General features: G+C 41.5%; 1 protein-coding gene across 1 annotated transcript in view; it reads right to left on the reverse strand.

Annotated features, from left to right (window-relative positions):
• LOC141128874 (cytosolic phospholipase A2 gamma-like) overlaps positions 1 to 26800 on the reverse strand; it is a 63819-nt gene that overhangs the window by 19716 nt on the left and 17303 nt on the right. Inside the window, exons 8-9 of the mRNA XM_073616489.1 lie at positions 4178 to 4210; positions 2247 to 2354 (exon numbers count right to left, since the gene is read on the reverse strand). Coding sequence (XP_073472590.1) covers positions 2247 to 2354; positions 4178 to 4210 — 141 coding nt within the window. The remainder of the gene's footprint in view (positions 1 to 2246; positions 2355 to 4177; positions 4211 to 26800) is intronic.

The raw sequence follows: 26800 nt of genomic DNA on the forward strand, positions 1-26800 counted from the left end.
CATGAACAAGAAAATTATGTGATGTTGGGCTGGTATAATAATGCCATGGGGCTGGAATGACATTTTTTCCAGGGCTGGTTTTTATTCCCAGTCCGGCCCAGTCGTAAGCTCTTGGAAGAAGGGCCCTCCTATCTTGTATTTTAACTGTGTGGTCTCCCTTTACTGTATATTGTAAAGCCTTGCACAAGCTGTTGTCAGTATATAAAACATGAACAACAACAATAAATAGTTGTGGGGATTTAGTAAATTTTCAAGCCAAAAGCACATATTCTAATATGCTTGAGAAAAATTGATCCAGTAGAAAAAATACACATAGTATCTCACAAAAGTGAGTACACCCCTCACATTTTTTTGTAAATATTTTATTTTCTTTTCATGTGACAAAACTGAAGAAATGACACTTTGCTACAATGTAAAGTCGTGAGTATACAGCCTGTAACAGTGTAAATGTGCTGTCCCCTCAAAATAACACAGCCACTAATGTCTAAACCAATGACAACAAAAGTCAGTGAAAATGTCCAAATTGGGCCCAAAGTGTCAATATTGTGTGGCCGCCATTATTTGAGCACTGCCTTAGCCCTCTTGGGCATGGAGTTCACCAGAACTTCACAGGTTGCCACCGGAGTCCTCTTCCCCCTCCTCCATGACGACATCACAGAGCTGGTGGATGTTAGAGACCTTGCGCTCCTCCACCTTCCGTTTGAGAATGCCCCAGAGATGCTCAATAGGGTTTAGGTCTAGAGACAGGCTTGGCCAGTCCGTCACCTTTTCCCTCAGCTTCTTCAGCAAGGCAGTGGTCATCTTGGAGGTGTGTTTGGGGTCGTGATGTAGGAATACTGCCCTTCGGCCCAGTCTCTGAAGGGAGGGGATCATGCTCTGCTTCAGTATCTCACAGTACATGTTGGCATTCATAATTGCCTCAATGAACTGTAGCTCCCCAGTGCCGGAAGCACTCATGCAGCCCCAGACCATGACACTCCCACCACCATGCTTGACTGTAGACAAGACACACTTGTCTTTGTCCTCCTCACCTGGTTGCCACCACACATGCTTGACACCATCTGAACCAAATAAGTTTATCTTGGTCTCATCAGACCACAGGACATGGTTTCAGTAATCCATGTCCTTAGTCTGCTTGTCTTCAGCAAACTGTTTGCAGGCTTTCTTGTGCATCATCTTAAGAGACATTCTTCTGGCACGACAGCCATGCAGAGCAATTTGATGCAGTGTGCGGCATATGGTCTGAGCACTGACAGGCTGGCCCCCCCCCCCACCCCTTCAACCTCTGCAGCAATGTTCGCAGCACTCATATGTCCATTTCCCAAAGACAACCTCTTGTTATGACGCTGAGCAGGTGCACTCAACTTCTTTGATCGACCATGGCGAGGCCTGTTCTGAGTGGAACCTATCCTGTTAAACCGCTGTATGGTCTTGGCCACTGTGCTGTAGCTCAGTTTAAGGGTCTTGGCAATCTTCTTATAGCCTAGGCCATTTTTATGTAGAGCAACTATTCTTTTTTTAGATCCTCAAAAGGAGTTCTTTGCCATTAAGGGGCCATGTTGAACTTCCAGTGACCAGTATGAGAGAGTGAGAGCGATAACACCAAATTTAACACTATAAAACCAAAAAGAAAAATACTGTGCTATCCCTTAAGTAAAATAATCCACACATGTGTTTAGTGAAAAAACAGAACTAAACAAAAAGGGCCAAAAAAACTAAATGCTGCTACAACCTTAAATGTGAGACAACCCCCACCCTAATAACTATACATATATTTGTACCAAATTTAACACACCTGCTCCCCATTCACACCTGAGACCTTGTAACACTGAGTCACATGACACCGGGGAGGGAAAATGGCTAATTGGGCTATTTGGACATTTTCAAATAGGTGTGTCCTCACTTTTGTTGCCAGCGGTTTAGACATTAATGGCCGTGTATTGAGCCATTTTTAGGGGACAGCAAATTTACACTGTTATACAAGCTGTACACACTACTTTACATTGTAGCAAAGTGTCATTTCTTCAGTGTTGTCACATGAAAAGATAGAATAAAATATTTTCCAAAAATGTGAGGCGTGTACTCACCTTTGTGAGATTACATACAGTAGATATACTGTAGGGTGTAAATCTGATCCATGTCATGTTGGATGTATACGCCTAAACCAGTTTAAGAAATCTGTTATTTCTGGATAGAACAAGATAACATCACCTCATCTTATAAATTGGATTGCCTGCATTACATACCTCGTATAGATTCAGACCAGGATTTTTCTGGTAACACTATGATAAAGTAAAACAAGATGTCATCAATATCACCCAAAACATATGTACAGAAGAGCATCAGACATTTTCCTGCAGAATTGTATTTCTAAAATAATGGAACACTTATCAAGTGTCACATGGAGATTGATGGGGGCGTGGTCTGGCCATGAATGTGAATGGCCACTAAACATGGATCTCCGTCTGAGATATATCCATCTCCAGCAACCTCTGATCTTTGATAGCCCCTCATACAATGCCACTGACCAAAAAAAAAAAAAAAAAAAAGGGCTCAAGGAAGCTCCACAACCTAATAGGTTGATTGATTTCTTTCCTGGCTTTGGCAGAGAGGAAGCACAAGATGGTGGGGTGGACAGCATGGAGCATACACCTCTCCTGTGGACAATATCCCTCCTCTGCACCTGCCAGCTCCAGTATAGACCCACAAAAAGGTGAGCCCCAGACATCACAGAAGAGACCTGCAACCTCCTACAGCATCTTCTAAGGCTCTCTAATGCCTCACACTTTATTGCCAAAAGTATCGCGACATCCCTCCAAATGATCACCTTCATGTTCACAGGTGTATAAAATCAAGCACCTAGGCATGCAGACGGCATCTACAAACATTTGTGAAAGAATAGGTCGCTCTCAGGAGCTCAGTGAATTCAAGAATAGTACTGCAATAGGTTGTCACCTGTGCAAAAAGCCTATCCATGAAATTTCCCTGCTGCTAACTATTCACTGGTCAACTGTTAGTGATATTATAAACAAAGTGGAAGCAATTGGAAACAGCAGCAACAAAGTGGTAGGCCACATAAAATGATAGAGCGGGGGTCAGCTGAAGTACACAGTGCGCAGAAGTTGCCAACGGTCTGCAGAGTCAATAACTACAGACCTCCAGATTAGCACAACAGTGCATAGAGAGCTTAATGGAATGGGTTTCCATGGCTGAGCAGCTACATCCAAGCCTTACATCACCAAGTGCAAAGCGTTGGATGCAGTGGTTTAAAGCATGCCGCCACTGGACTCATGGAGACATGTTCTCTGGTGTGATGAATTACGCTCCTCTGTCTGGCAATCCAATTGACGTGTCTGGCGGTTGCCAAGAGGATGGTACTTGCCTGACTGCATTGTACCAAGTGTAGACGGTGTGTGGTTGTCTTTCAGGGGTTGGGCATGGCGCCTTAGTTCCAGTGAAGGGATCTCTTAAGGCATCATCATACCAAGACATTTTGAACAATTTCATTCTCCAAACTTTGTGGGAACAGTTTGGGGTCGGCCCCTTCCTGTTCCAACATGACTGCTCACCAGTGCACAAAGCAAGGTCCATAAAGACATGGATGAGCGAGTTTGGGGTGGAGGAACTTGACTGACCTCACCCCAATCAAACTCTGGGATGAATTGGAGCGTAGACCGCAAGCCAGGCCTTCTCGCCAAATATCAGCGCCTGACCTCACAAAATGCTCTATTGGAAGAATGGTCAAACATTTCCTTAGACACACTCCTAAACCTTGTGGACGGCCTTCCCAAAAGAGTTGAAGCTGTTATAGCTGCAAAGGGTGCGCCAACTCAATATTGAACCCTACGGACTAAGACAGGGTTGCCATTAAAGTTCGTGTGCGTTAAGGAAGGTGTCCCAATACTTTTGGCAATATTGTGTATGTGCGGAAAAAAAAAACAAAAACAAAAAAAACACGGTTAAATAGTTTAAGTTGATTTGGTGTTCCAGTATTTGATTGTCAGTTATTGGTTCTCAGAATTACATTTCATCCCCCATATCACTGCTCCAAGTTAGCACTGTGGTGAAATCTCTGTAATATGTCTGTATGTTGTCAAGCTATGAGTGATCTACACACCTCCATTTACACTAAGGAACTTTTTATTCCATTCACAAAGTCATCCCTATCATTACATACCTTTTGCCGGGATAGATGGTACCAAAGGCAATTCTGTGAAGTGAAACACAGATAACATTTAGAGAACGAAGGATACAGCCTCTATTGAAGTGTACACAACATGTACTACAATAAATGCCAGTTAATGCAGATTACCATTTAGTTTTTTATCACATGTTATATATCTAGCAAATAGGGTTGCCACCTTTTCTTCAAGCCAAACTGCATTTTTTTCCCTAAAAAAAGGGGGGAAACTGGATTCTGGTGTAAAAAGGGAACTCTGCTGTAAGGGGGTTTCTGCTCAAAGCCCCCCCCCCCCCCCCCCCCAACTTACATCAGAATTCCCAGCATTCCCCCTTAAATCATGATTCCCAAAATGCCCCTTACATCAGAGTTCACCTTACCTTAGTGTATGCACTAGCTCGGAGGCAGGATTGAGAAAGGGGGGGGGGGGGGGGGGGGGGGGGGTCTATGCACTTGATGGTCATTGTACTTGGCTAGTTGGAGAGCATAGGTGTGTGCAACTTGGGCAGCAGGGGGATCTGTGCTACACTGGGGGATTAGGGTGTGCCCAGGCATGCCCGAGTTTGGGGGCCACAGTCTGGTCTGAATATGTTCAGGTTTCAAAACCTGGACTGTCCCGGTGAATGCTGGACAGGTGGCAACCCTACTAAAAGTAAATATTGACCGAGCATAGTATATAAGACCATGTTGTTCAAGATTGACAATATCAAATGTGAAGTCAAAAGTTTGTTTTTTTGATAGGGCACAAATCCTCCCACCAACACCAACTGAGGGGCACAAGTTCTCCCAAAACCAAAAGATGGGGCATAATTCCCCCCCCCCCCCCATCGATATCGGGAGCTTTTCTACTTCCAAAGGCCACAGTCCGGCCCATTGTGTACAAAGTTGAGACTAGGGATGAGCGCGATGTTCGGGTTGAACATCGGGTGTTCGCCGAAGAACGAACATTATGGGGTGTTCACAGGAAATTCAAGCTCCTGTGGTATGCCCCATAATGCACTGCGAGATCGCAGTGCATTGCTGCATGATGATTGGCCAAAGCATGCACCTGACCTGCATGCTTTGGCCAATCCTAGTGCCCTCAGCTAAGAGCCATAATTGGCCAAAGGCAGGGTGCCTTTGGCCAATCATGGACCAGGGGGACCAAGTTCATGTCCAAAATTTTGCAGCTTCCAGTGTAGCCTATATCTACAGTGCATTCCGTGGTGTACTGTTTCTAATACTTTTCAGGTGGTGTACACAATACAGTGCAGTGTTGCAAAACAAAATATACATCATGTCCGGAAGGCCACCAAGAGAGGCAGATGCCCACAGGCCACTAAAAGAGGGCAAGCAGGCTCTGTGTCTACAGTCATGATTAGATAGATAAGATAGATCAAGGAGGCACAACTCCAATGAGGCAGGATGTCCTCTAGGGGCAGCCACCCTACTGCATCACATCACAGAGCTCCTCAGGTGCAGGGCGCTGCCGACTCCCCGCTGATTTTGAAAAGTTCCTTGGTGTGGGCTTTTTTGGACATGTGTGCAGCAGATCGCACCGTTGCGGTTTAAAACCTATGGTGGCCAGAACAGCAGCCGCTTGGGCACCACATGCGTGACCAGACATATGACAACCTCCCATGCAGTCCGTTGGCAACAGCATCCTCATCTGGGATCTCCAACCCCACTATACCTCCAGTCCTCAAAAGCGTGCACTGAGAGGAATGAAGGTATAGCAATAGGTGTCCCAAGTACTTGCAGCCAATCTGCTATGAGTACACCTCCATCTGATTTTAGCAGGCAAATTTCCCTCCCCCAGTTGCTAAACCGTAAAAAGAAATTTGGTCCCAGCCATCATGCTCAGCGTCTGAATGCTAGCTTGGCCAAATTGCTAACACTGCAACTCTTGAGCATTAGGGTATTGTCTTGTTGAGTATTAGTGTCAGGAAGCTAGTTAGGTAATTTGGACAGGATATAATCCACAATCCTCATTAAATTTAATTAGGTACAATGCCCGGCGGGTGTGGAGAGGCGACTCGTACATCTTGCAGCATGTATGCATTCCTTGATCATCCGATCGAGGGCGAGAACTGCTGTGTAAAATGTAAGCACATAGTTTCCCTGGAAGCCCAGGTTCTGAATCTGGGGAAGCAACTGTCAGCACTGAGAAGTCCCTCCATACTAAAGGAGAGCCAGGAACGTACACGGTAGGTGCCAGCACAGAGCCGGGTGGAGACAGGTGTAGGCACTAGGAAAGAGTAGATTGGTGACAGTCAGAAAGGGTAAAGGGGGAAGTGCCAGGGAGGCCAATCCAGGGCTGGAGCATCCCAAAAAGTACGCTCCATTGAGTGACACTGGTGAAACCAGTCAGGGACCAGCACTGGAGTGGAGGGACTCTCCTAGCTGCCGAGAGGGGGGGGGGGGGGGGGGGAGGAGGACTCCTCCAGTGAGAATGGGGGGGGGTGATAAGGAAAGGTAGATTCTGGTGGTAGGAGCCTCAATTCTTACAAAAAGACAACAAAGACCTGAAGCGCCAAACTGTATGTTGTCTACCGGGCACTCGGGTTCGGCACATCACGGATCTGGTGGACAGATTGCTGGGAGGGGCTGGGGAAGACCCAGCTGTCATGGTGCACGTTGGCACCAATGACAAAGTCAGAGGCAGATGGAGTGTCCTAAAGAATGATTTTAGGGACTTGGGAGCTAAATTGAGGAAGAGGACCTCCAAGGTAGTATACTACCGGTACATTGAGCCACACCAGAAAGGCAGGGGGAGATTAGGGAAGTAAATAAGTGGCTGAGAAGTTGGTGTAGTAAGGAGGGGTTTGGGTTCCTGGAGGACTGGGCCAACCCAGTCCTCCAGTACTATAGAAGGGATGGACTGCACCTAATTGAGGAGGGTGCAGATCAGCTGGGAATGAAGATGGCCAAAACGTTAGAGAGTTATTTAAACTAGGCAATGGGAGGGGGGAGGGGAGGAGGGTCCAGAGGTAGAGAAAGTCAGCACTGAACATATTCCAGAGGGTAGTATTGGGGGAATTAGTGGTAGGTTGACCAAAGCATATAAACCCAAGGCAAGTATAGTAGCAAGTCCTTGTTGCAATCTTGGAACATCCAATAAGAGGATGATATGCGACCGGTCTAAACTACGTGCCATGTTCACCAATGCCAGGAGCCTGGCGGACAAGATGGGTGAACTAGAGATACTGTTGTAAGACGCTTTGAATTTTGTGGGAATTTCAGAGACCTGGTTCAAATAGCTCTCATGATTGGCTGGCAACCATTCAAGGGTATACCCTTTATCGCAAGGATCGAGATGGTAAAAAACAGGGGTGGGGTGTCACGGATCCTACCCCACACTCCACTGAGTGCTTCCGTCAGTAATACCGCTTCCTCCCAGTCTGAATATAGATAGATATTCCAACCACTCCCAAGCACAAAACAAGATGAGACGAGACTTGGGAGTCTGTCACAAGGGGTATGCCTATATATCCATTCATTATCCAGGCATAGACTGGGCGGAGGGAACCACGCATTCATCTAAGGCTCGCCAGTTCCTAAATGTCTTGCAGGGCAATTTTATGGGTCAGATGGTATATGCACCAACTAGAAGTAAAGCGTTACTGAATCTACTGATTGCCAACAAAACAGACCTGATCACAGATGTGGAAATACGGGGCAATTTATGTAACAGCGATCACAAGTCAATTGGCTTCAGTATAAATCACAAATAGGAAACATAAGGGGAAAACAAAGACACTGAAATCTCAAAAGAGCCAACTTCCCTAAACTACAAACCTTGCTAGAAGGCATAAATTGGAATAAAAGCTTAAGAACAAAACAGAGGAGAGATGGGGTTTTCTTTAACAGCATATTAAATAAGGGCATTAGCCAATGCATCCCATTGGGTTAAAAAAAAAAAAAAAAAAACCCGACACAAAAAGTTCAGGATGGCTTAACACAAATGTAAAAAATGCATAAAAAAAAAAAAAAAGCAAAGGAGAAGACCTTCAAAAAAAAAAAAAAAAAAAATACAAGGTCATCAGCATTCAGAGTTTATTAAGACATGAAAGGGTACAATAAGGACAGCCAGGATAGAACATGAAGGACACATAGCGGAGGAGAGAGGGAAAAAAAAAAAAAAAAAAAAAAGAATTCTTCAAGTATGTAAACAGTAAAAAATGAGGACAAACCATATTGACCCTATAAAGAACGAGGAAGGACATCTGGTTACAAAAGGATGGGGAGATGGCGAAGGTATTGAATTTATTCTTCTCAGTCTTCACGAGGGAATCAAGGTGCTTAATTAACCAAAACTGCAGTGTTTATCCTCATGACACATCACAGAAGCACTTCCATGGTTAACAGAGGACAGAAATAAAATTAGACTTGGGAAACTTAACATTAATAAATCACCAGGACCAGATGGCTTGCACCCAAGGGTACTTGGGGGACTTAGTCAAGTAATTGCCAGACCATTGTTCTTAATTTTTACTGACAGTCTACTGACTGGAATAGTACCAGATGATTGGAGAAAAGCCAATGTAGCACCAATATTTAAAAAAGGGCCCAAAATACATCCCTGGGAATTACAGACCAGTTAGCCTAACATCAATAGTATGTAAAGTCTTGGAGGGGATGATAAGGGACTATATACAAGATTTTAGTAATGAGAACGGTATCATTAACAGTAATCAGCATGGATTCATGAAGAATCGTTCTTGCCAAACCAATCTATTAACCTTCTATGGAGGCGGCGAGTTGCCATCTAGATAAAGGAAGGCCCGTAGATGTGGTGTATCTGGATTTTGCAAAAGCATTTGACACAGTTCCCCATAAACGTTTACTGTAAAAAATAAGGTCCATTGGCATGGACCATGGGGAGTACTCGGAATGGTCAGGGGTGGGTAGTGGGGTTCCCCAGGGTTCTGTGCTGGGACCTATCCTATTTAATTTGTTCATAAACGACCTGGAGGATGGGGTAAACAGTTCAATCTCTATATTTGCGGACAATGCTAAGCAGGGCATTAATTTCTCCGCAGGATGTGGAAACCTTGCAAAAAGATCTGAACAAATTAATGGAGTGGGCAACTACATGCAAATTAGGTTCAATGTAGAGAAAAAAAAAACGCATTTTACATTTAGGTGGCAAAATGCAATTTACACTGGGGAGAACCTCTGGGGGAATCTAGGATGGGAAAAAAGGACCTGGCGGTCCTAGTCAATGATAGCAGCAGCTTGGCATTGCATGCCATTGCTGAGCCTAACAAAGCAAACTGAATATTGGCATGCATTAAACAGGGGATTAATTCCAGAGATAAAACAATAATTCTCCCGCTCTACAAGACTCTGGTCCGGCCGCACCTGGAGTATGCTGTCCAGTTCTGGGCACCAGTCCTCAGGAAGGATGTACTGGAAATGGAGAGAGTACAAAGAAGGGCAACAAAGCTAATAAAGGATCTGGAGGATATTAGTTATGAGGAAAGGTTGCGAACACTGAACTTATTCTCTCTGGAGAAGAGACGCTTGAGAGGGGATATGTTTTCAATGTATAAATACCATACTGGTGAGTGGTGACCCCACAATTGGGATAAAACTTTCACAGAAGAGAGCTTAACAAGACTCATGGGCACTCATTAAAAGAAGAAGAGGTTTAACCTTAAACTACGTAGAGGGTTCTTTACTATAAGAGTGGCAAGGATGTGGAATTCCCTTCCACTTACTTTTTCCCCACCTTAGAAATGTCATTTTGCTGTGGTATTGTTCTAAATACGGGAAAACTGCACCACTTTACAGGCATACTATTAGATACCCACCCCCCCCCCCCCCAGGCACGATATTTAAAGGAATATTTCATTTTTATTGTTTCACTTTAAGCATTATTAAAATCACTGATCTTGATTAAAATTTTTGCATTGATACATGTCCCCTGGGGCAGGACCCGGGTCCCCCAAACCCTTTTTAGGGCAAAAAAACTTGCATACAAGCCTTTAAAATGAGTACTTTTGATTTTTCAAGTTCGTGTCCCTTAGATAACGGTGTTCGCACAAACTTTTTTGCATGTTCGGATGTTCTGGTGCGAACCGACCCAGGGGGAAGGGGGGTGTTCGGCTCATCCCTAGTTGAGACCCTTGACCTAGGAGGATGAGCTGAGGCCGTTTCAGTTCCATACTGAATTCACTGGGCTGATTGGTGTGTGGCTTCTTCACTTCAGTATCAAGAAAAATCCAATAAACGAGGGGAAACCAGGGGCATTAAAACAGAACTTTGAAGATGCTAAAAATTCAGCTGAAGAGGCAAAAATATCCTCAAAAAATAAATAAAGAGAAGGGGAAGGCGGAGAAGATCTCAGCCTTACAGATCTGAGACTAATTGACTTGACCTCCAAATCTCAATCAAATTTGGTTTGGGTCTGACACATGAAGGCCCCACCTAGCAACACACAGGAATTCAAAAAGAACTGCTACTGATGGATTGGGGCCAGACACCACAGCAAACCTTTAGAGATCTGGTGTAGTCCATACCTCGATGAGTTATGGTGGGTGGTCATAAGGATCTCATCTATTAGCTGATTAGTGTATAGAAGAAGATGAAGTCTCCTTACCTTCCTTTATACCAGTAACCCAACTCTGGACTCTTCTCCAGGTTCCTGGATAAAATGAATGGAAACAAAAATCAGTGAAAGCCATGCATGCAACACCAAGAATAAGAGGCATCTGTGTGTGACTCATGGTATGATGGGATCAAAGGTGTGCATTTAAAAAAAAAAAAAAAAGTCATAAAATAAAATGCTATTTCAAATAAGTATTAAAATTCTGCTGTATTTCTACTATACACCTCATCGAAGTCTATGTATAAAAGGTCTAGGACACAGATCCATATCCATAATGTGGCATTTGATTTTAAATACCCCAATCTGGAAAGAAAATTTTGGCCACTAGATGGCACCAATGATTATAGGCAATGGTTCTATAAAAACACAATACGGCATGTTTCATTGGAGCACTGTTCAATGATTTTTTTTATATACACGTAGACCACATAATATTTACTAGGGATGTCATAGTATTAAAAATTGCAGTATAGCTACAGGATGGTGTTACTGAAATGACAGATCACTGTATCCTTCATTACCATCACTGAGGATATTTTTTGATATTGGTCAGAAAATTACCCAACTAAAAATTCTTTACAAAAACCAAACCACAGAACCTCTCTGCCCTGAAGGGGTGGGTTCAAGACACCCTGCACTCACAGGATGAGAAAAAAAAAAAAAAAAAAAAAAGAAGAAAAAAGAAGAAAGGAAAGAAGAAAGGAAAGAAGAAAGGAAAGAAGGAGGAAGAGGAAGAGTGCCATGGGAGTCTTTATTTTTTTGCACCAGCAGCTTTAGCAGGGGAACACAGTTCAGGCACCTCCAGCACTGAATGTATGAAATGGCAAGGGGTGCTGGAGGGTCTATTGATGCTGTAGGGGGCTCTATTATTGCTGGGGGTGGGTCTCATGTTGCTGGAGGGTCAATTATTGCTGGGAGGAGGTACCGTTTAGGGGAGGGTGTAAAAGTTGCTTACTAGCTGCAAAAGCTTTGAAATGATGATTGTGCGACAAAATTCCTGAATTATATGACTGTCAGCTTGAATCAAACTGATTTATTTTCACACAAAAGTTACAAAAATGCTTTCAATAGTTGTACATTTGAATACAAAATGAATGTTGCTTCAATTATGATCAAAAAGATATAAACTAAAGTTATTTCTTTCAAAATATATTTCATTATATATTATCTAAAAATGCTGCTGTTTCCTTTGTCCTGAAAACATGTGCAAAATTGTCTGTATGCTGAGTCCTGTAGTAGTTAGTAGTGTGTAAGAGCCCTTTCTTCAAAAATTGTCCTCAACTTATTTACACCAGACTCAGGAAATGGGGATGGGAATCGGCCTTTCACAGAAGGAGTATACACATAATTTCTGAAACAGAATATCCATTACATTGCATTTTCATGAAGGAATTCCTATCAGTTATATCAAAAATAATCTGACAACTTCTTGAATTTGAGAACTCAGTTCAAAATGTCACCATCTGTAGGTTATTAGCTCAGAAGACTTCACATACACACTTTTTCACAGGGGAACTCCTCAGATATATATTTTTTTAAAACCAAATTTTGAATATAAAAAATATAACATTCCCCTCTGAATTATGAATAATAATATTTCATTCATACATCATTCGTGTCAAATACTGTTTTTGATCTAATATTTCCAGATTTTCATTTGTAACCGAGTTTGGAACTCCAAACCCATTCTTTTAAGCTTATTTTGCAAAAAATATCTCCTCTCCTGATTTCATTTCCAATTATGGTAATAATTTCTCATTCCAAACATTAATAACCACTTCGCGCCCACGCTATAGCCAAAAGACGGCTGCAGCGTGGACGCCATCTGCCGGGCGGCCGTCCCTGGACGTCCTGGTGTTTACTTCCACGATGCGCGCTCCTGCGGGCATGCATCGGGAAGTTCTGTGCTGGCCGTGTCCCTCGGACACAGTCACAGATCGCTGAAAAACGGCCAATCATAGTGGAGGGGGGGGGGGGGGGGGAGAATCTTCATTTTGCAAAGGATCGTGGAAAAAAAAAAATAAAAAATAAATAAATAAATATCAAAAACCTCACCATGCATCTAACTTAATACCTTGGAATGTCTACTTTAAAAAAAAAAAAAAAAGTCATTTGGGGGGTATTTGTACTTGCCTGACTTATAGGATAGGCCGTCAGTACATCAGGTGTGATCAATTTTTTACGATTTGCACCATAACTTGTAAACTCAAACTAAACTTTCACAGATACCAAATAATATCCACTAATTTGGGTTATTTTTACTAAAAGATATGTAGTAGTATAAATTGTGGCCAAAATGTATGAAGAAAAATTACTAATTTGCAAAATTTTATCACAGAAACTAAGAAAAATTTGTTTGTTTTTTTTTCAAAATTTTTGGTCTTTTTTCATTTATAGCACAAAAAATAAAAACCCAGGAGGTGATCAAATACCACCAAAAGAAAGCTCTATTTGTATGAAAAAAAAAAAAAATTTATAATATAATTATATATATATATATATATATATATATATATATATATATATATATATATATATATATATATTAAAAAGGACAAAAAATTCATTTGGGTACAGTATTACATGACTGGGTAATTGTCATTCAAAGTGTGACAGCGCTGAAAATTGGTCTGGGCAGGAGGGGGTTTAAGTGCCCAGTAGGCAAGTGGTTAAACAGAACTGAAATATAATGAACACAATAAAAAGAATAACTATAGGATGTGATCAAATATTTCCTGCTGCTGAAGTTAATTACATTTGTTCCCCCAAATTGATATACTCACTGAATTTTTTCCATCATTTCCTGAAAACTCTGACCATTGAGGAGCTATTTCTTGTAAATGTTCATGTTTAAACAATATTTCTGCATTCTGAAGTTCCTTAGCAAAAAGCTATTAAACCTTTATCCTTTTGAATTACATTTGCCCCTTTTTCCCCATAGAGATATTATGCTGGAAGAGCACTTCTATATTTTTCATAAGCATATATTTGTTCTCAACCCATTAACACTATTTGCTACAATGTCTCCTTCTATACAATACAAGTCTCGATTTAGGTTTCCTGTACTTGTGAAAAAAAAAAAAAAAAAAAAACCCACTGTCTGCCATGATCTGAAAATACAAGAGCAATTATTTCAGAAATAGTTTCAACCTTTTCTATTATTACTGAACATAATGTATGATTAGGATAATGAAATCTACTTTTGTCTTGATTAGGTAAACAGATAACTTTAGACTGGAATTGTAAACATGATAGGTCTAATTGTTCTAATTCAGAATTTTCATTGTTAAATGCAAAATCTGTATACTGTAATTTATAATTAAAAGGAGAAAAGCGTTATCCATTATCCATGCTTCTCATGGGGGGGGCCCAAATCCTTCAAAGATCTCCTCTCAATTTCCACACCATTAGCTTCAGTCTCCTGGGATTTGGATGACACATTCCGTTATGTAGCAGAAGATCCCGACAAGGTGGCAGTGGGATTGGCTGTCACATCTCCATCCTCCACACCAGCAGGAACCATGGCCTTCTGAGCTAGAAGGGTAGAACTGTTATGGCCATGACCATCTCTGTAAATCTTCAATAGGAAGCGGAGGGAACACATACACCAGGGGGAAGTTCCATGGATTGGACAGAGCATCCTGGCCATAAGCTTGTGGATGGTACGTTCAGGAGAAGCTTGGAGTTCCTCCCAGATGCTATGAGGTCTATTGCAGGCAACCAAGGTTTTGAAGATACTTCGTAGGCATTTCAGATTCAAGCCCCATTTGCTGCGGTCCAAAAAGCTCAGACTCAGATGGTCTGCCAAGACATTCTCGGGCCGTGGGAGGTAGGCTGCCATCAGGGATACGAGATTCCTCTCTGCCCAGAGAAATATCCGGCATGCGACTTGAAGTGCATGACTCCAGGTGCCCCCCTGGTGGGACATGTGACAGTGGTCTGGTCCGAGAGTATTTTGATAGCCTGATCTTTCAAAACCAGTTGGAATGCTAGAAGAGCGCACCGGACGGCCTCAAACTCTAGGATGTTTGAAGTTTGCGACACGTGGGGGGGCCCCCCCACCGGCCCTAAACCTGCTGGCCCAGGCAGTGAGCTCCCCAACCCAGAAGACTGGCATCCATATAGTCAGCACTACCGGATCCAGAGACCTCAGCGGTACACCCCAGGCAAGGTTGCGAGAAATAGTCCACCAAATCAATGCAGCAGGCGGGGCTGAGATTCCTCTGCTGATGTCAGTCTGGAGGGGAGGAGGAGAGAGCCACGTTTTTGAGCTGCGTTTTTGACGTGTTTTTGCGGCGTTTTGCGTTCTTTTTTTTTTACTGTATACAGTACAGTATCTACTGGAAGGAAATTTTATCTTACAGTGGCTTCACTAGCAGCTTACTGGCTTTATTAAAGTGGTTGTTAAGCCAAGACAGTAGTTAGAACCAATATTTGTTCTTTCCCTGCTACTGGAATCAGAACTATAACATACATCCCATCCATTTACCCACAAATCTATACGATTTATTGCATATACATATTCTCTGGGTAAATTCTGTAAAATTCCAAGAGGAGTTATTCCACTCTGAAATGCTTGCGCAATCATTTTAAATTTAGTGGAATATTCAGTCTGGATCTCTAAGCATGCTCTGGCTATATATGAGAATGTTCTTCACTTGTCATTAACCACTTCAGCCCCGGAAGGATTTACCCTTCCTGACCAGAGCGTTTTTTGCGATTCGGCACTGCGTCGCTTTAACTGACAATTGCGCGGTCGTGCGACGTGGCACCCAAACAAAAATTGATGTCCTTTTTTTCCCCACAAATAGAGCTTTCTTTTGGTGGTATTTGATCGCCTCTGCGATTTTTATTTTTTGCGCTATAAACAAAATAAGAGCGACAATTTTGAAAAAACGCATTATTTTTTACATTTTGCTATAATAAACATCCCCCAAAAATATATATATAAATAAAAAAAATAAAAAAAAACCATTTTTCTTCAGTTTAGGCCGATCGTATTCCTCTACATATTTTTGGAAAAAAAAAAAAAAAAAAAAAAAAAAAAAAAAAAAAAAAAAATCGCAAGAAGCGTTTATTAATTGGTTTGCGCAAACGTTATAGTGTTTACTAAATAGGGGATAGTTTTATGGCATTTTTATTAATAATTTTTTTTTACTAGTAATGGCGGTGATCAGCGATTTTTATTGTGACTGCGAGGTTATGGCGGACTTTTTTGACACATTTTTGGGACCATTGTCATTTATACAGCGATCAGTGCAATTAAAAATGCACTGATTACTGTGTAAATGACACTGGCAGTGAAGGGGTTAACCACTAGGGGGCGGGGAGGGGTTAAGTGTGTCCTAGGGAGTGATTACTAACTGTAGGGGGATGGGCTGTGGGTGACGTCACTGATCTCTGCTCCGATGACAGGGAGCAGAGATCGAGTGACACTTGTCACTAGGCAGAACGGGGAGATGCTGTTTACAACGGCATCTCCCCGTTCATCCGCTCCGCGAGGTGATCGCGGGTATCCCCGTGGCGATCGAGTCCGCGAGACCCGCGACCCGACTCACGGAGCTCCCGGCCGGCGTGCGCGCTGCCGGCGGCGCGCACGCAATGGCACGGCGGGGAGTTCAAAAGGACGTACAGGTACGTCCTTTTGCCCAGCCGTGCCATTCTGCCGACGTAAATAGTCGTGGGGCGGTCGGGAAGTGGTTAAAGAGTAATATTTTGAAGATTTAATATAGATGGACCCATTACATTAACTGTTTTAATAACCATATCTGATTTAAAATCTTTGTACCTCGATAGCTTAACTTCCCACTAAACCAACTGTTTGAAGATCAGACTTTAAAGTGTTAATATTCATATTAATTTTGTTATACTTCCAATAGTGCCAATTCCTCCTAAAATAAAATGCTTATCGGTTATGATTTCTGCTATTAATTCCAAACCATCTTTCAATACCCAATTCCATATCAACCAAATGTCCTTGACATTGTGGAAACCTTGTAGAAGTTTTCCATTCTGAAACATTAAAGTTCCAGAATATAATGACAAAGTTTTCCCTCTCTCAAGAGAGCTCTGGAATGAAAACGGTTAATCTGAAAAGGATTAGCAGGAACGCTGTTCTTATTAATACATGGAGTTTTCCTTGGAGACATTACAACACTTGCCTTAGCACCTTTCACCAGATAATTTCCTATTGATATGCAACATTTATATACCAGTATCATTTAAAGATACATTTGTTTATCAGCAAACAATTATCGATCCAATTCACACTACCAAAAATGTCTTTACGAATTATTTTAATAGTACTGTGAAGAAAGTGACCCAAAAATTCACCATTTCTTTTCCAAGTTAATGAATTGAGGTAAATATTTCTGTATTACATATCAAATGCAAACTGTCTTCATTTTTAAAGATTGTAGAGATACTTTAATTTTTGGAACAATCATATCTACCACAGAAATACTAATTTTAAATCTTATTTGAGATACTTATTACTTCAAAATCCCATGTTCTTACAACGTCCCTTTTTCAGCTCCAATTATATTTAAAAATGTTCCGGATCTAATATTTCTACAAAAAACACTGAAAAAAGGCAATAAAAAAAAAAAATCTAAGGGATAAAGTATTTGCCCAGATCCTGACATATTAGTAACATCTCCAGACCAAATTGTTGAATCATTACAGTTTACAAATATAGACCAGAAACTCCTTCCAAATATATTACATTCAAAAGTACCGGTTCTGTTTGGTTTATAAGATCCCTGCATTTTAAAGTTTGTTTTGGATTATTTTAACTTTGATTTCAATATTACTATGAATGAAATAGGGGTATGATTGCTGTATGCAACTGTATCCCTGTCCTATGCATACATAGCCAAACAAATCTTCAGCTGTATTGATATTAGCAAATCTAAAATCATGATTTTTGTCATTTAAATTAATATCAATATCATTTTTGTTCTCTGTATTAATAGTGTCTATCATTTTTTTCCCCATCTGTATTAATATCAATGTCTTTCATCACTTGTTATCTATATTGATATCAATGTCCACATCTCTTTTGTTTCTGAATAATGTAATGTCTTTGTTGTGTAAATCTTTAATCCTGTTAACCTCTGCATAGCTGGAACAGTTTGTGATACATTTTACCACAGATAAAATTGTCACTAGAGAAAAGATGAATCCTGTAATAAGTCTTCTCTCTTTAAAACTTTTGTTGTGCATTCATCTTTTGTTTTTGGAATCCATGATTCCTCCAGTTTAGATTTTTATAATTCATTCCTGAAAAAAAGAAATGCAGCATCATTATCTCAGCATATACAATTTGCACTGATCTCTGTGTACCCACATTTGTCGTCTACATGCATTTTTCACTGAATCGAGGGGTCTTTGGACTTGTACCATTACACCTTGAACATTCAAGATGTCAAATGGACCTTACCAATTACTTTGCCACAGTCCACTTTTCCTGAAACTTATAAGTGGACCTCCTTTCTCAAACTTAGAAATATGTGGAGGGACCTTTTTTTTGCATACAAGTAGCTGCATGTGGCAAAATGCTGTTCAGATTGTCATGCAACATCTGCAACCATTTTGTTTTTTCTATTGCCTCTTTGCGGCATAGACAAAAAAAAAGTTCATTGGGAAACACAAGTGTCATTTTTCTTCCTGTCCTTAATTCAAAAGAATGATTTGTAGCAGAAGAAACTGCTTCTTACACTCATTAAAATAAATGGATCATCAACCCAAGTATTTCATCTAACATTTTTTGCAATTCTGGATTTGATAGTACTATTCATTCTTTCCACAAAATAGTGTCTGGAGTTTAAAGGTTTAGCCTATCATGTGTCAAATTACTTTCATTTGCTAATCAACACAATCCATGTTTTTCTACTCACCGATTATGAAACCGTTTGCGTTCTTCACTGAACTCAATTAACAGTCTTTTAAAGACTTCTGATTTCCACTCGAAATTCTCAGGTCTTCAACAAATAAAGCGTTTTTTTCCCCTCTAGGTTCATTCAATATTTGCAAAGTTAATTTCTGTTCATCTCTCTCTCCCCTCTGATTAAAAGGAAGTGGAAAAAACTTCCGCCAATTTGAGTATGGCTGGCTCGGCTAATGCAAAAGTTGCTTAAATAGCTGCGAAAGCTTTGAAATAATAATTTCTGATGTATTTGAGTCAGCTTGAAGCAAACTGATTCATTTTCACAAAAGTTACAAAAAAGGATTTCAAATAGTTGTACAGTCGAATACAAAAATTAATGTTGCTTCAATTACGATCAAAGATATAAAATAAAGTTGTTTCTTTCAAAATATAGTTCATTAGATATTATCTAAAATGGCTGCTGTTTCTTTTGTCCTGAAAGCATGTGTAAAATAGTATGCAGAGTCCTGTAGTAGTAAGTGTATGAAGAAGCGTAAGAGCCCTTTCTCCAAACTGTCCTTAAATAGAATAGCTTTCTATGTTAAAATTTGCGACAAAAAACCAAACACTTCCATTACCCCCTTTTCCTCTCCCTTCTTCTCCCTTCCAAGGGTGGGGGGTTAAGAGTAAGAATTACATTTGACCAGCATGTCTAACACCAGACTCAGGAAATGGGGATGGGAATCGGCCTTTCACAGAATGGGAATCGGCCTTTCACAGAATGAGTATACACATAATTTCTCAAACAGAACATCCATTACATAGGAATTCCTTCATGAAAATACAATCAGTTATATCAAAAATGACAAAAACTTCTTGAAATTAAGAACTCAGTTCAAATGTCACCATCTGTAGGCGATTAGCTCAGAAGACTTCACATACACACTTTTTTACAGGGGAACTCCTCATATTTAAAACCAAATTGCATTTTGAATTTAAAGAATATAAAAGGGGTCCATTATTGCTGTCTGTTGGGATTATTTTTGCTGGGGTGGATTGTTGCTAGGGAAGGGGGGGGGGGGGTGTTCTAGCTACGGGTGAGTTTTTTTACTGCTTTTCCAAAAAAAAAAAAAAAAAAAAAAAAAAAAAAAAAGAGTGGAGTTCCACCCAAAAGTTGAACTTGCACTTATCCCATTCCTCCGCTTTTGGCCCTTTCGGGGGGGGGGGGGCAGATACCCACTTCCAGCATATGTTTGTTTGTGTTGGGCCCCCCCCCCCCCCTTCTCCCCCCACCATGCCATTCAGGAAGCGCACCACACTTCACACATGTACAGTAGTGACCCAGCTGTGAAACCACAAGGCTTCGCTGCCAGGTTCCCTTGCCAGAAATGGTGGTGGCAGCAGCACCCAACGGAAACATCAGTTGGGGTGCTGACATCACTGGATTCCAGGACAGGCAAGTCTTTACTCTCTATAAGGGGTGGTACTAGGAGAGGAAACAAGGGATGAGGCTTGGAGGTGGGACAATAAAGGACAAAGTGGGGGGGGGGGGATTGAAATTTTAAAGATAGATCATTTAAAAACACATAGTACCTTGTTGGCTGTAAGCAATACCTGGAATTCCTCAATCAGGCTAGTCAAAAATTCTATTATCTGACGGTTTTCTCTTTTGCTGAATTATAATGGAGATTAGTAAATTAACATTCACGAGAAGATAAAAAAAAAAAACACCTTACTTTTGAAGAATCCCACAGCTCTATCTTTTACTGTTAGAAAGAAGAGAAAGAGAGGTCAGGGAACGACATTAGGAACATAAATCCAGATCTACAAACACACAACTTCTATATGTAGGTGAATGGAGGAGGAGATACCGAGGGAGGAAATGAGGTATGAATGAAGTAGGAGTCAGACTGGCCATACACTAAGGGAATTTTGTTCAAAATGTTTTTTTAAGAATGTTCCATCATTGAAGTGCTTCCAAAAAGCTACATTTCTCCAGTCATCGAATGTACAAAGAATTTTTTGTATGAATGTTAATGCAAGCATGCTTAAGAATATTCGTTCACAAATCTACTAGTGTATAACCAGCTTTAGCAGTGCCCTAGTCTGATGTACTTCACAGAAGAGTAATCAGTGTTGATGTAGAAGCATCGTGACCCTTGTGATAGTAAAGAGCACCAGCTTACAGCAGCCAAGTGACTCCAATACGGTTGGGGAGTTCACATCCAGCAGTGCTCCCCCAAGTCATTGTAACTGACTGTGGAAGATAAGGAGCCCCACACGAGCCATGAGCCCAGTCACCATGTATAAAGGATCAGACTTCTGACTAAAGCTGTGGAAGGAAGAAACATGTTGGGAGGAGACAAGCTGAAGCCTATCCTCTATATAGGTTGACTGGAATAGTTGCTAGTGTGTACAGGAGGAAACCACACCCCAGTAATCAGCCCAGTCACCATGTATAGAGGATCTGACCTCTGGCTAAATCGGGTGAAACACACTGGAGGTGTGGTTTTAGGGAGGAGACAAGCTGAAGCCAACCCTCTATACATGTTGACTTGCATTTTAGTTACACAAAGCCACAGGTTTTCATTATGCACCATTATGATCTTCTAGCCACCGTCATCCTTACAACCAATGACAATATCATGGATGTTGGTCGCCTGCACGGCATCATTGTTTGACCCTCCTCTGCCTCTCTCCTTCAGTATGAAGGTCACAATAGCTAACTGATGTAGAAAAATTGAGGGAGAAGGGAAACATTGGAATACTAGTCAGTACCAGTGTGCAAAAGTGTATTTGCTTTGGGAGAATAAATCATCTCGAACATTGGGTGTCCTATGTGTGAGGATGTTGCAGGACTATGTAGAACTATTAGTTTAGTATTTTACATTTTAGAATGGGGTGCTTCAAGACTGTCTAATTTCAAAAAGGTGCATTGACAAAAAAAAAAAAAAAAAAAAAAAAAAAAAAAAAAAAAAAAACACTGTGCTAGAAGACAAGCAGCTGCACACCAGCAATCAGCCCAGTCACCGTGTATAGAGGCTCCGACCTTTATGACTAAACCCGTGAGGGTGAAACATGTTGGAGGTGTGGCTTTAAGATGATAATCCGATCCTCTATACCATGTTGACTGGGCTGATCTGGCTAAACCCTTTATGACCAAGCCCCATGGGAGGGTGAAACTCATTGAAGGTTGTGGCTGGAGGAGACAAGCTGAAGCCAATACTTTACACAATGACTGGAATGATTGCTAGTGTGTAGAAGATAAGGAGATGCACACCAGCAATAGGCCTGGTCACCATGTATAGAGGATGCAACCTTTATGAATAAACCCAAGGAGCCTTACACCAGCAATCAGCCCATTTACCATATATAGGAGGTTCGGACCTCTATGATTAAACCCAAGGGAGGGGGAAATGCATTGGTTGTGTGGCTTTTGGAGGAGACAAGCTGATACTCAACATTTTGGCTGGGCTGATTGCTAGTGTTCTAAAAGAAGAGTTACACACTAGCAGTCTGTCCATTCAACATGTATAGAGAATCGGACCTCTATGGCTAAACCCATGGGAGGGTGAAATGCGTTATCTGGAACATCCAATAGGGTAGGATTAGATTGATGGGCAAGCTGTTTTTAGCCTCCCAATTGCACCCTTAAATCCTTCATCACAACCCAATACAGTATGTGCGGTGGTAAAAGAGGGTGGGCTTCAACACCCTCACACTGCATATGTGCTTCACTGGGCAGCCAATGTTCATCTGCTGACAGCGTGCTCCACACACACTGAGCACAAGGACCCAACTGTCAAAGACAGATCCAGGCTAAAGATCAGCAGTGGGTGGACTAGCTACCAATCATGTGACCACCAATAGCAGTCACATGGTCTCCAATCCTTCCTGCTCCCGCTCAGGAATTCTGAACTGTATACACATACACCTTACCCCTCTTCAGAAAATGTCATCAGGCCTCCAAGTTCACCATGTTGGCATATCCTCAAATTTTTGTATTTAACTATTTCCTGCCCACTGGAAGTCATAGGACATCCTGGAGTTGAGTGCTTACATCTGAATGACGGCTGCAGCCCTCATTCAGATATCTATTCTGCCAGAGACTCCCTGCACCATAAAAATCAATCATGGCGGCTGTTCAGCCACTAGATTGTGTAAAAAAAAAAAAAAAAAAAAAAAAAAAAAGCTAAAGTTAGTCCTATATTTTATTTATTTAATAATGTGAAAGATGGTGTTGTGCCGAGTAAATGGATACCTAACATGTCACGCCTGGGTGTTTTTTTTTTTTTTTTTTTTTTTTTTTTACACAAACACAACCCACACAAACAGGCAGCGGGAGGAGGGGGTATCCCACCGATTGACGAGCCAGAAGAATGAAATCAGCCAGCGGCAGGAAGTTGGTCCCCGGAAGTCTGACCTTCAAAGGCCGGGCGCGGCTTTTTTTTTTAACAGAAAAGGCTGAGATGGCTTTTTTATTCCAGGCTAGAGGAGAGATGTGGGGGGGTCTTATAAACACCGTAACTCTGAAGACCTGTCATGCCCTATTCATATTACAGGGGAGGTTTACATTCCTTGTAATACGAATAAAATTAAAGTGCCCCCATTGCCGCATGCAGAAGCGAATGCATATGTGAACTGTTCAGACCACACGCCGCCTACGGAGAGTACTAAACTGTACCGAAGTTTGGTGCCATTCCACGAGTGTGGACAATTTTAAGGCGTGACATGTTAGGTATCCATTTACTCGGCACAACACCATCTTTCACATTAAATAAAATATAGGACTAACTTTAGCTTTTTTTTTTTTAAACTAAGCATTGGAAAAATTGCTGTGCAATTAATGTGAGACATAAAAAGTTGCAATGACCGCAATTTAATTCCCTAGGGTCTCTGCTAAAAATGTTTGGGGGTTCCGAGTAATTTTCCTAGCAAAGAAATGATTTTTACATGTAGGAGAAGAATGCCAGAATTGGGTCGGTATGGAAGTGGTTAAAACCAAACAAAAATCTCAAAGAATGAGCTTCTAAAACATTACATTTAAGATAAACAGTAAGTAATATACAGGTAGGTGATCCCAGAAAGTGGATTTGCCAAGTGGTTGAATTCTTACCTTTATTCACGGTTTTCATAATTTTCTTGTACATTTCTGTAAAACAATTCTTTTATCATCTTTAAGAATATCAAAAGCAAATGATATATTAGCCAGTCTATTTTTTTTGGGTGGGGGGGCATTTCAGTTCTGTTTTTCCTGGAGGCCCATCTGACATGACATTTCCCGCTCCCAGTACCCCTGGGAGACACCTATAAACAAACCCCAGGAGGTTTATAGAGCCCATGTGCAGTGCAGCCAATAGGCGGAGCTCCAGCGTCATCAGGGGCCAGACTGCCTAAACTCGGAAGAGGAAGCAAAGGAATAAAATGTTCTGACAATAGAATGCTTTAGACCTATTTTTGCACAAGTACGTTCCCCAGTAATGTGAAACCCCCCCCCCCCCCCCCCTCTAAACTCTGATTAGACCAGAATATTTTTTTTTTTTTTTTTTTTTTATTATTTCAATGAGTTGGGTTTTGGCACCCAAACTTTGAAGTTTATCTGAACTCAGGGCAGTTTGGCTCATACTTTGAACTCATTTGAGATTTGTGGAAAAGCTGCAACTGCTGACCTCCTTGAAATTGCAAGTTGTCTGGCTTCAGCCCTGTCCGATTCATTGACCTAGAGTTGCCACCTCATCCCTTTAAACCTGAACACATAATAATCACACAGGTTCTGTGGCTGATTAGGTAGTAATTAAATTCACTTGGTGCCTTGTCTGCATTAAATTAGCCTCAGAACCTGTGTAATTCATGTGTGTTCAGGTTTAAAGGGATGCGGTGGCAAGCCTATATTGACCTGAAACATCAATGCAGATCAGAACACTCAGATCAAAGTCAGAGCTTTTAAGGCTATTCTCAACACGTGTTGTGTGTAATGTGAGGTCATTCACTGAATATCTGCCCTAGGCATGTCCACTACACAGCAGCATGGGACAATATAGATGGTTTCCTGTGCTTTGTGCGGTGTTAAAATCCAAAATAATAAAAAAAAAAAAAAAAAAAAAAAAAGTTTGTGCATTTCAGACAATTTATTTTTAATTGAGCGTTTCAATGCACAACATACATGTTGCAGTGCATGGGACCTAATCTCCTAGATTAGCCTCTCTCAACCTCTTTAGCCCAGGAGGAACCTCAAACAATTTTCAGGTTCTTACTGAAACCAATTGATCGGGAGTCAATGGCCCCTTACATTGGTGGTCAGTAATGCAACCCCACAGATAACTTAATCCCTTCCCACCACTGCCTCCCCCCAGTCCTTTGAGAGCTTTTAAATGCCAGGAGGCGGAGACAGGCATTGTGGTCATGCGTTCACTGTTTGTCACATGATTGGAAAGCTCCTAATCACAACTATGTATCGGGAGGTTTCCGGTCCGTGCCGGCAACTGTGCTCACCCACTCTCACCTTTTACATAAAGGTCAAATTAAAGCCCACCCGCCAAGAGGCCACATATGTGTACCCTCGGCGGGAAGAGGTTAAAAATATAAGTGGTGCCATGCTGCTGACTTTGGGACCATGTAGGCACCATCAAATAGAAGGTCAACAAACCACAGCTCAAGGTACCCTTACCTACTTCTGGAGGAACCCTAGGGTTCCACCAAAGCCTGGTTGAAAATGGCCGTTCTAGATTATGGACTGAGAAAATATTGAAGCCATTAGAGTAACAACCAGGGAACTAGCATTTTTAGAAGCAGAGGGCAGCAATTACAGCCCTCATAGGTCTCAGCACATTCAAACACAAGGATAAAGAACTTTATTTCAGTCATATGACTAATTTTAAAAGCTCACTGGAGTCGGCTGAAAATAAAAATATAAGTATCCCAATGTTGTAAATTGAGTATTTTTTATAGAATGTATTAAAGCCCATCTCCACTTAAATATTTAGCCCTTCCTTCACCCTCCTGACACCAAATTAAAAAATGCCAATACTTCCTTAACTACAATCTGTGGTCATATACCCCCTTGCCAGTATTTTGTTCAGAAGTGGAAACCAGTGATCCAGCGTAGTCTATATCAGCCGGTCCCATTCATCATGACATCTGGTCTTTGGTCTTCTGGATCCTGAAAGAACCTCATCCACCAATCGGTGATGTCTGTATCAGCCAGGCACCAATGTGGGAACCCAAAGGAAACAAGCATAAGGTGGCGGCACAACAGCCTAGTGCATTACCGTATGACAATAAAATTAACTCTCATAAAAGGATAAAAAAGTCAAGTACATGTAAGAATGCCTACCACATCACAAGACACGTGTCCATCAAATGGGGTACAGCTTATGTCAAGGGCGATTTATTTAAAAAAAAAAAAAAAAAGTCCTATGGTAACGGACTAGGCTGGTGCAACCTTCTTATGCTTGTCTTCTAGTATTGGTTTAAATTGAATGCAGCAAGTCCGTTCAGTGTAATGGTGGATATGACCAAGTGTAAGTCTCCACGACTGACTTTTGAGATGACTGAAGTTGCCTACTCTGAGCCTCATTAGGACTTGATTGTCTAGAGGACCCCCTTACCTGTAATTCTGACTATTTTGTTGGTTTTATACCCAAATAAAGGAACCTTCTTTGCAGTAAGGGAGTTGTAGGACATGGGACCAGCGTGTTGTGCAACCACATATTTAATTAAGTGAAATGGACCCTAGAAATGTATTTTTTTTTGTGTAGCACCCTCTTAGTGAGGTGCCACTAGGTATAAGTAAATTTTGTGTATTTTTGAGCTTAACTGTAATCAGTGGCACTGTGTTTGAGTGTTCTATTCTGTTGTGGCTTCTGCAGACTCACCTACTTTCCCCTGTATTCCAGAAAGTACAGGAACATAGTGGGCTGGAAGGGGCAGATCATTCATACAGCTTCAGGCAATCCTTGGTCGGGAGAGTGATCAGCAGGGGGGGTATAAATGGTCTAAGACCTGAACAGCAGGGTCCTTTGCCTGCTGGAGAGTGACCCAGCCTGGAAGGACTGTCATGCCTTCCATGATGATCCAGAGAAGTCTGCAGGAGGTTCTGTGCAGTTCCAACCAAAGGAGAGCTGAGGAACCAACTTGCAAACCTGCAGGAACAGTTGGAGCA

Source organism: Aquarana catesbeiana, linkage group LG01 (assembly GCF_042186555.1).
Source record: "Aquarana catesbeiana isolate 2022-GZ linkage group LG01, ASM4218655v1, whole genome shotgun sequence".
Classification (NCBI taxonomy): Eukaryota; Metazoa; Chordata; class Amphibia; order Anura; family Ranidae; genus Aquarana; species Aquarana catesbeiana.